We start from the raw sequence: 11,326 nt of genomic DNA, 5'->3' as shown, positions 1-11,326 counted from the left end.
AATCCTGCATAAATCTTGTACTCCCTCCGATCCTAAAAAAATGTCGGACGAACCATTTTATAGAAACAACCTTGCGTTTATTTTTTCTTAACCCGCACTCCACCATCAAGCCGGGTGGATCTCCATCATCGCTCCCCAACAAAATCCTCCCGAAAAGCACGAAGTCAGCAGAGGAACCAGTCCTATCTTCTTCCTAGAAAATTGGCGGCTTGCCCTGCCCGCCGCCGCCCTGCCCCAGCCGTGCGGCCGCCTGCCGCCCGTCGGCCTGCCAAAGCCATGCGGCCACCCGCCGCCCTGCCGCCCCAAGCCGTGCGGCCGCTCTGCCCCTACGTACTCGCCCCCGACCGTGCAGCCACCGCTGCTCCCATCGACGGGGCCACCCCTCCGATCTCCTCCCATCGACGGGGCTGTCTCGAGCTGCTCTCCCCGCTCCGCAGCGTGCCCTTGTTCGCACCGCTGACCTGCATCGCAGCCCACGGCCCGACCCTTCTACCAGATAGACTAGGTGCTGCAAAGAACCCGGTCATCAGTTTTTAATCGTCGTTGCATCAATTTCTGGTTTTAAAAGGGCTTAATGGTAAAACGCAATTACACTAACCATCCGACACTCTTTTCGGATCGGAGGGAGTAGTACAAATCCTATAAGAAAATAACATGAAGTCATATTTCATAGAAAATTCATGTGCTACAATCATACACGCCGTATCTTCCCATATAATGAAATTTCAAGCTTATACTTTTTCTAGTCCTACGTTTTTCCTATCCTATAAATCAAAAGAGCCCTACTGCTTTTTTATTTATGATAGTCCAAACAGTGGTGATAGTATTATTAGCCAAGGAGGAAGAGGTCGTTAAACAGCAGCCCATGTCGCCCTGTCCCTACGCACGTCAGAGCAACATGGCTTTGCCTGTCGTTGCGCGGGCGTACAGTATCTCTCAGGTCCATCACGGAGCGAGACCTGCATATAAGTACCGCCCCTACCGCAGACTCCATTCTCAGAACCAGGAAACCTAGCCGAATCAGCTAACTACCCGGCAACCACCTCTGTAAACTCTCGGGCTTCTACGCAAGAAGTCTCGATCGATACATGGCGAAGGTTCACCCCAACATGGTACCCGCGCCGGGCGCCGTCGTCGTCCAGGCGGCCAGCTCCATCGCCGAGCGAGCGGAGGAGGCGCCGACGACGCTGACGGTGTGGCGCAAGTCGCTGCTGTTCGACTGCAAGGGGTTCACGGTGTTCGACGCCAAGGGCAACCTGGCCTACCGCGTCGACAGCTACGCGTCCGAGACCGGCGACGAGGTGGTCCTCATGGACGCGGCCGGCCGCCCCGCCTTCACCGTCCGCCGCAAGCGGTTCAGCCTGCATGGCGAGCAGTGGCTCGTGTTCGCCGGCGAGGAGACGCGGCGGCCAGTCTACGCTGTCCGGCGGAGCGGGCGGGGGAAGACGATGGCGCACGTCACGGCGTGCGCCGGTGGTGGGGCCTCTCCCTCGTCGCCGTCGTACGAGGTGGAGGGGTCGTACGCGCGGCGGTGCTGCGTGGTGTACGACGCCGAGAGGCGCGCGGTGGCGGAGGTGAAGCCCAAGGAAGTGGTCGGCACGGACGTATTCCGCCTGGTGGTGCAGCCCGGCGTCGGCGTGTCTCTCGCCATGGCTGTCGTGGTGGCGCTGGAGCAGATGTTCGCCAGGCCGTCCCTCCTCAGGAGCTGGTCCACATGAATTGTTTGTTGTATTTCGATCTAGTCAAGCTAGGTTTTTTTGCCCCTTACACTTGGGGTTGGGTTGGGGTTACGAACGAGTTGAAAATCGGTGGATGGATCGATGTGTGGGCATGAGAGCAGGCTCTGCTCCGTGATGCCCCCGCCAATTCGCATATATTTGTATATGGCCAATTGAAGCTCTTTTTGGATCCATCCATGGAAGTCTTGCATCCTCCTACTGCGCGCGTCTGTGTGTGTGTGTATTCGAGAGCAAAATCGTGTGTGAATTTTGGTAAGGATGGATGGAATTGTAGATACCCAGAAAATTAAGGAATGAAAAACAATACTAGTATAGACAAATTTCTTTGTATACGGTTCTCAGCTTCTCGGCTTGGCGATAACATCTTGTCCTCTACAGAGTGCCGTCACCATCTTCTCCTTGCGTACATACATACATTTCGTGGCTTTCCAGCTTCTGGTATCTCTCCAAAGGGATCGACCAGATAACCGGAGAGAGACATTGTTTCTCGTCTTCTCCTCTGCTTTCCGCGCTGGATGGAAACATGGAATCATATTTGTGAAAACATTTCTGTCAAGCCTTTCCGATCATGTGGACTGGCAGGCAGGACTATGACTCGTCGTTTGGCCCCTTGCTAGCTACAGCTCCAGGGGACCATGCCGCCCTGGAGAAGAGACGTGCACACCTGGGAGGGGTCGGAACGAAATTCAGTTAGGGCCGAGAGAAAATCTGGTGAACAGGCACTTTCTGGGAACATCTGGCGTGTGAGTCCAGCTGGTGATGGTACGTGCTGTGATTGAGTCTGAATTCATGGAGGATTGGTAGGCAGCCGATATATATGTGCAGCTTGCAAAAGCCGGATTATCTTGCGTTTTTCTGACCAGTTCGTGTAAACTTCTGCCGTGTGTATGTGAAAGCTGGTGATTGTCTGCTGCAGGCTTACTGAACTTTGCACATGAGCTATATATATGGGTAGTCTTTCCTGGAGGCTGGAGGGTTTTTTTTTTTAGAAGAGGAGATTTAGCTCCTGTTCTCTGCATCAAAATTGGAGGCTGGAGGTATTCATATGACTCCTGAAGTCCCGAGTGTCACACAGCTTTGTAGTGAAACCAGATTGCTATATCGATCACACACATAATAATGTTGGGATACTAAGCCATGAGCTTTAAAATTTGAAATTATACAGCTCGTGCAGGAAAGCTTGCTGGAAGCCTGGAACACACATGCATGCATATACTTCTTCATATCGATCTTTTCAAGACCGGACTGTACCCACATGGCCACATGGGTTCAGATCTCTCGAGTTATTCAGGGCCGGCAAGCAACCAGTTGCATACCCATGAGGGTCCTTCATTGAAGATCAAAAGTAAGTGGAAGAGCTACACGGCAGGCGAGTGAGTCAATACACGGCGGGTCTGTTGTTCGCAAAAAAAAAAAAAAAACACGGCGCATCTATCAGCAAATCAACAGCAACACCTGAAGCTCAACGAAACATTAGCAATTACAGTGCCTCCTGTAAACTTCGTCGCAACACCCCCGTTTAAATTGGTCATAACGAACTGACGAAGCCCTCCACTGGTGGAAGCCCTGTAACCTGGAGGCTTCCGCCACCTCACCTTGTTTTCTTCGTTGGTGCGTTAACAACCATCTCCGGTAAAGACTAAATACGACATGAAGTGATTGATAAAGGAAGGATTGAAAGAGGCTTTGGAACTCATTATCACGTATAAGTTTCCTCATCACCCACCATCAAATGCTCCTTCAGTCTTCACTCTCTCTCTCTTTCTTCATTCATCATTTTCTCCTTTTTTCTTTCACCAATCATTTCTTCATTTTTTCTTTCAATCTGAAGGTGATTTCTACGGTCCTCACTCTCTCTTTCTGCAGCCATCATTTTTCAACACGAGGACTAAGAATGAGAAGTGCTGCTTACTAGTTTTCAGTTATCAGTCTCTCTTTCTTCTTTTTATTTTATTTTATCACTTTGTCCAGTTTGAAGGTGATTTCTTCAGTCCTCACTCTCTTTTTCTTCGGCCACCTTTTTCTTTTTATTTTCTTTCATCGACTGTTCTTCATTTCGTCTAACTATCTTTTTTTTCAGTTCTCATTCACGTTTTATTTACTCCTTATATTGTTTCCTCTTCAGTCTCAGTTTGAAGGTTATGCATTTTATTTTCGTCAGTTCCCATTCTCTTTTTCTTTAGAGTTTTATTCTAATTAGGTTATTATTGTTATTTACTTCAGTAACTTTCATCATCTTTTACTTGCTTCTGTCATGGTTTCTTCATTTGTTTTCTTCAGTTTGTTTATTAGTCATTTGAGTGTTCTTCACTCTTATGTTTTTTTCACTTCAGTAACTTCCTTCAGCCTTGTGTTTTCTGCAATCTTTATCTCGTAATTATTCATTTTTCATTGCCGTTTCTCAATTCAGCCTTTCTCGTCCTTCTTCGGTTAACTTCTTTCCAGAATATTATCTGCATTATTTAGCATGAATTCTTCAGTTCTTTATTTCATGTATATGTCCTTCTCTTCATAACAGCATAGGTTGGTGGTTACAAACCCCTCGTCACAAGAATCATGTCAGCTAGTGGCAAGCCGGGTGACTGCCACTTGGCTGTTCTTTTTCATCTGTTCTTTTCTACCACAAACATGCTGCCCTCGAGAAGAGACGCAAACCTGGGATCGGAACGAAATTCAGTTACGGCCTAAAGAAAAGGCTGGTGCCCAGGCACTTCCTGGGCAGTCTGGCGTGTCAGTCCAGCTAGTGACGGTACGTGCGTGATTCAGTCTGAAATTATGGAAGAGTGGTAGGCAGCCGATAGCGCGAAATGTGCAGCTTGCAAAAGCCGAACTATCTTGCGTTCTTATGAGTTCTGACCAGTGTATGTGCAAACTTTTGCCCTCATGTGTAAGGTGGTGGTGTCTCCTGAGGGCTTACTGAATTGTGCACATGAGGTATTTGTGTGACTCCTGGGTGGAACGGTTTTTTCAGCGAATCCGGACTGCTTTATCGATCTCACACAATAATGTTCGGGATACAACAATCTTTGGCATATACAAATGCCGGAGATGCCGGCAAACCTCGTGGGTAGTGGCGCCTCTACTAAAACTATGAGCTTTAAAATTCATGCATGAAAGCTTGCCGGAACATACACCTCCTCAGATCGATTTCATTCGGGACTGCACTGTACCCACATGGGTGCAGATAATCTTTCAAGTTATTCAGGATCTACGAGCAATCAGTTGCACCCATGATGCTCCTTCATTCAAGATCAAAAGGAAGTCTTTGGAGGCGGGAGTCTTTGTGGGAGAGACGTGTCCTCCCGCCGACGTCCAGAACCAGAGGCTGCCGTGTCCTCCACGCTCCTACTTTTTATGAAGGCCGGTTAGGTTGTCTTCAGTCTTCACCATGATGTTAAGACGTCGGTGGTGTACTTGCGTGAGAACAATTCCTCCCTCTCGGCCCGTGCACGCATCATCCTCACGTGGACACCGGGAGTAGTGAAAAGGGTAGAGAGGGATCACCGTAGGCGAGGAAGGTGATATGGGAGAGGAAGGTGTGGAGGGTAGGGTAGGGAAGGTGGTGAGGGAGGAGAGGGGGGTCTGGTGGGCGAAGGAGGAGAAGGTGGTGAGAGACTCGGCGGAGCAGGACCTGAGGCATAGGAGGAGGTGAGTCAGGTAACATGAGAAAAGAGATATCATCCACCGAGAAGGAAGAGGAGGAGAGACGCGGGTAGAAAGGACGGGACTCATCAAAGGTGACATCCCGAGATATGCGCATCCGACGACAAATAGGATCGCAACACTTATATCCCTTGTGCTCAGGGTTGTAGCCAAGGAAGACACACTCAACAGATTGAGCAGTCAGCTTGGTGCGTTCGCGTGGAGCAAGAAGAATATAGCAAACGCAACCAAAAAGACGAAGGGTCGAGTAATCAGGAGTGTGACCAGTAAGACGCTCAAGAGGAATACCACCCTGCAAGGTTGTGGAGGGCTGGAGGTTAATGAGATAGGTGGAAATAGACACAGCCTCAGCCCATAAGTGAGGGGGAAGAGAGGCAGCGATCATCATCGCACGAGCCGTCTCAAGCAGGTGGCGATGCTTGCGCTCAGCCACACCATTTTGGGCATGGGCGCCAAGACAGGAGAACTGGGCAAGAGTGCCCTGCTCAGCAAGAAAACCACGCAACAACACTGAGATATACTCATCAGCAGAATCAGCCCGAAAGACACGTATAGGCATGGAAAACTGAGTATGGACCATGGCAGCAAAACGCTTATATAAAAACCTCGCTGCGTCATAAAATAGATCCAAGTGTGGTGAGAGAAATCATCGATAAAAATAGCATAGTAGCGATGGCCCCCCTTGGAAGCAAAGGGAGCAGGACCCCATACATCAGAATGGACCAAATCAAAGGGGCGTTGAGATACACACTCACTAGTAGGATAAGGTAACTGATTTTGTTTACCAATCCTACAGCCATGACAACCTTCAAGCGAGATATCTCCTGAGACAGGCCCTAGAATACCTCGACGAAGTAAAGATGACAAGTGAGAACCACAAAGATGACCAAGACGATGATGCCACTTCTGAAAGGAGGCGGTAGTGGAAGCAACAAGCACACATGGTGCAGTCGGTGAAGTGGTGGAAGAAGGAACATGAAGCCAGTCAAGCTCCCAAAATCCCTGGGAGTCACGGCACCGAGGGCTAGCCCCAACCAGTGCTCGAGTGTGAGTGTCCTGAACAGAATAGGAATCAACATCAAGAATGACCCGACAACCAGAATCAGTAAGTTGAGCAGCGGAAAACAAGTTCATGATAAGACGGGGAACATGAGAAACATCAGGAGCGGAAAAGAGAGAGTAGAAAGAGTGGCACGACCAGCAACAGAAAGAGAAGTACCAGAGACGCAGCTCAGGACGTGCTGCAGCCCGAGCAGCGACCGGGAAAGGGCCGGCCGGAGGTGGAGCCGGCCTGGGCGGGCCGAAGGCGGGGTAGGGCCGGCCGAGGCGGCCGGAGACGGAGTTGGCCGGGGCAGGGCAGAGGCGGAGCAGGGCCGGCCGGGACGGGGCAGGGCCGGTGATGGCTGCTTGATACGTCTCTGACGTATCGATAATTTCTTATGTTCCATGCCACATTATTGATGTTATCTACATGTTTTATGCACACTTTATGTCATATTCGTGCATTTTCTGGAACTAACCTATTAACAAGATGCCGAAGTGCCGCTTCTGTTTTTCGCTGTTTTTGGTTTCGTAAATCCTAGTAAGGAAATATTCTCGGAATTGGACGAAATCAAAGCCCAGGGGCCTATTTTCTCACGAAGCTTCCAGAAGTCCGAAGGAGAGACGAAGAGGGGCCACGGAGGGGCCACACTATAGGGCGGCGCGGCCCCCCCCCTTGGCCGCGCCGGCCTGTGGTGTGGGGCCCCCGTGCCGCCTCTTGACCTGCCCTTCCGCCTATAAAAAGTCTCCGTGACGAAACCCCCAGTACCGAGAGCCACGATACGGAAAACCTTCCAGAGACGCCGCCGCCGCCGATCCCATCTCGGGGGATCCAGGAGATCGCCTCCGGCACCCTGCCGGAGAGGGGAATCATCTCCGGAGGACTCTACGCCGCCATGGTCGCCCTCCGGTGTGATGTGTGAGTAGTCTACCCCTGGACTATGGGTCCATAGCAGTAGCTAGATGGTTGTCTTCTCCCCATTGTGCTTCATTGTCGGATCTTGTGAGCTGCCTAACATGATCAAGATCGTCTATCTGTAATTCTATATGTTGCGTTTGTTGGGATCCGATGAATAGAGAATACTTGTTATGTTGATTATCAAAGTTATGCTATGTGTTGTTTATGATCTTGCATGCTCTCCGTTACTAGTAGATGCTCTGGCCAAGTAGATGCTTGTAACTCCAAGAGGGAGTACTTATGCTCGATAGTGGGTTCATGCCTGCATTGACACCGGGACATGATGAAAGTTCTAAGGTTGTGTTGTGCTTTGTTGCCACTAGGGATAAAACATTAGTGCTATGTTCAAGGATGTAGTCACTAGTTACATTACGCACCATACTTAATGCAATTGTCTGTTGTTAGCAACTTAATACTGGAAGGGGTTCGGATGATAACCTGAAGGTGGACTTTTTAGGCATAGATGCAGTTGGATGACGGTCTATGTATTTTGTCGTAATGCCCAATTAAATCTCACTATACTCATCATGATATGTATGTGCATTGTCATGCTCTCTTTATTTGTCAATTGCCCAACTGTAATTTGTTCACCCAACATGCTGTTCGTCTTATGGGAGAGACACCTCTAGTGAACTGTGGACCCCGGTCCAATTCTCTATACTGAAATACAATCTACTGCAATACTTGTTCTACTGTTTTCTGCAAACAATCATCTTCCACACAATACGGTTAACTCTTTGTTACAGCAAGCCGGTGAGATTGACAACCTCACTGTTTCGTTGGGGCAAAGTACTTTGTTTGTGTTGTGCAGGTTCCACGTTGGCGCCGGAATCCCTGGTGTTGCGCCGCACTACATCCCGCCGCCATCAACCTTCAACGTGCTTCTTGGCTCCTCCTGGTTCGATAAACCTTGGTTTCTTTCTGAGGGAAAACTTGCTGCTGTGCGCATCATACCTTCCTCTTGGGGTTGCCCAACGAACGTGTGAAATACACGCCATCAAGCTCTTTTTCTCGGCGCGCCGTTGCGGGAGATCAAGACACGCTGCAAGGGGAGTCTCCACTTCTCAATCTCTTTACTTTGTTTTTGTCTTGCTTAGTTTTATTTACTACTTTGTTTGCTGCACTAAATCAAAATACAAAAAAATTAGTTGCTAGTTTTACTTTATTTGCTATCTTGTTTGCTATATCAAAAACACAAAAAAATTAGTTTACTTGCACTTACTTTACTTTATTCATCATGTTTCCTTTTAATTTTACCACAAAAAACATACCGGTAGGACGTGGGTCTATAGTTGGGAGAAATAATATAGAAGAATTTTTTAATCATGTTAGTACTATTGAAAATTTTGAAGATAGACACTTGGTAGACCTTGCGCCTACTTATGAAATTGCTGCTGCGCATTTAGTTCGCCTGTTGGAAACTAAATTTGTTAATCTTAATCCTATAATCCAACACATGTTTTTCACACTTGGCGATATGGAAGAAGGGGAAAAGAAAGATTTTGTATTAGAAACCCTTCTTAGAGAATTTGGTGGTCTAGCAAGAGAAGCTAGAAAGGTGTTTGCTAAATTTAATATGCTTGGTTCTCCTACTAATTTTGTTAGTCTCCTTGAAAAGATGGATATATATAGAATAAGATACACTAATAATATTGATGATGGAGGGGAGATCAAAGCACCAATACCATGTAAGCTCCTAGCCATGAATGATGCACTAGAAAATAACTATGCTTGGCTTGTTCCTGAAAATTTGTTTGATGAGAGTAGCACGCCTAAGACTAATGAAAAGGGAGATGCTAAAACTTATGTATCTAATATACTATGCCTGGTTGAGAAAAGCCCACACCCCGCTGTAGAAGTACCACCCTTCGATAATACTTGATACACACTTTCTGCGCCTAGCTGAAAGGCGTTAAAGAAAAGCGCTTATGGGAGACAACCCATATTTTTACCTACAGTACTTTGTTTTTATTTTGTGTCTTGGAAGTTGTTTACTACTGTAGCAACCTCTCCTTATCTTAGTTTTGTGTTTTGTTGTGCCAAGTTAAGCCTTTGATAGAAAAGTAAGTACTAGATTTGGATTACTGCACAGTTCCAGATTTCTTTGCTGTCACGAATCTGGGTCCACCTCCCTGTAGGTAACTCAGAAAATTAAGCCAATTTACGTGCATGATCCTCAGATATGTACGCAACTTTCATTCAATTTGAGCATTTTCATTTGAGCAAGTCTGGTGCCACTTTAAAATTCGTCAATACGAACTGTTCTGTTTTGACAGATTCTGCCTTTTATTTCGCATTGCCTCTTTTGCTATGTTGGATGAATTTCTTTGATCCACTAATGTCCAGTAGCATTATGCAATGTCCAGAAGTGTTAAGAATGATTGTGTCACCTCTAAATATGTCAATTTATATTGTGCACTAACCCTCTAATGAGTTGTTTCGAGTTTGGTGTGGAGGAAGTTTTCAAGGATCAAGAGAGGAGTATGATGCAACATGATCAAGGAGAGTGAAAGCTCTAAGCTTGGGGATGCACCCGGTGGTTCACCCCTGCATATATCAAGAAGACTCAAGCGTCTAAGCTTGGGGATGCCCAAGGCATCCCCTTCTTCATCGACAACATTATCAGGTTCCTCCCCTGAAACTATATTTTTATTCCATCACATCTTATGTGCTTTTTCTTGGAGCGTCGGTTTGTTTTTGTTTTTGTTTTGTTTGAATAAAATGGATCCTAGCATTCACTTTATGGGAGAGAGACACGCTCCGCTGTAGCATATGGACAAGTATGTCCTTGGTTTCTACTCATAGTATTCATGGCGAAGTTTCTCCTTCGTTAAATTGTTATATGGTTGGAATTGGAAAATGATACATGTAGTAATTGCTATAAATGTCTTGGGTAATGTGATACTTGGCAATTGTTGTGCTCATGTTTAAGCTCTTGCATCATATGCTTTGCACCCGTTAATGAAGAAATACATAGAGCATGCTAAAATTTGGTTTGCATATTTGGTTTCTCTAAGGTCTAGATAATTTCTAGTATTGAGTTTGAACAACAAGGAAGACGGTGTAGAGTCTTATAATGTTTTCAATATGTCTTTTATGTGAGTTTTGCTGCACCGGTTCATCCTTGTGTTTGTTTCAAATAAGCCTTGCTAGCCTAAACCTTGTATCGAGAGGGAATACTTCTCATGCATCCAAAATACTTGAGCCAACCACTATGCCATTTGTGTCCACCATACCTACCTATGCTACATGGTATTTTCCGCCATTCCAAAGTAAATTGCTTGAGTGCTACCTTTAAAATTCCATCATCCACCTTTGCAATATATAGCTCATGGGACAAATAGCTTAAAAACTATTGTGGTATTGAATATGTAATTATGCACTTTATCTCTTATTAAGTTGCTCGTTGTGCGATAACCATGTTCACTGGGGACGCCATCAACTTTTCACTGTTGAATTTCATGTGAGTTGCTATGCATGTTCGTCTTGTCTGAAGTAAGAGAGATCTACCACCATAGGGTTAAGCATGCATATGTTAGAGAAGAACATTGGGCCGCTAACTAAAGCCATGATCCATGGTGGAAGTTTCAGTTTTGGACAACAATCCTCAAATCTCAAATGAGAAAATTATTAATTGTTGTTATATGCTTATGCATAAAAGAGGAGTCCATTATCTGTTGTCTATGTTGTCCCGGTATGGATGTCTAAGTTGAAGAATAATCAATAGCGAGAAATCCAATGCGAGCTTTCTCCTTAGACCTTTGTACAGGCGGCATAGAGGTACCCCTTTGTGACACTTGGTAAAAACAATGCATTGTGATGATCCGGTAGTCCAAGCTAATTAGGACAAGGTGCGGGCACTATTAGTACACTATGCATGAGGCTTGCAACTTATAAGATATAATTTACATGATGCATATGCTTT

General features: G+C 46.5%; 1 protein-coding gene across 1 annotated transcript; it reads left to right on the top strand.

Annotated features, from left to right (window-relative positions):
- The first annotated feature begins 983 nt into the window (after positions 1-983).
- Positions 984-1,912, top strand: LOC127344818 (protein LURP-one-related 8). The gene has a single exon (XM_051371152.2). The coding sequence runs from the start codon at positions 1,089-1,091 to the stop codon at positions 1,716-1,718; it is 630 nt and encodes a 209-aa protein (XP_051227112.1). The 5' UTR covers positions 984-1,088; the 3' UTR covers positions 1,719-1,912.
- The last annotated feature ends 9,414 nt before the right edge of the window (positions 1,913-11,326 follow it).

This window comes from Lolium perenne, chromosome 3 (genome assembly GCF_019359855.2).
Source record: "Lolium perenne isolate Kyuss_39 chromosome 3, Kyuss_2.0, whole genome shotgun sequence".
Lineage (NCBI taxonomy): Eukaryota > Viridiplantae > Streptophyta > Magnoliopsida > Poales > Poaceae > Lolium > Lolium perenne.
This window is presented reverse-complemented; position numbering and strand designations above follow the sequence as displayed.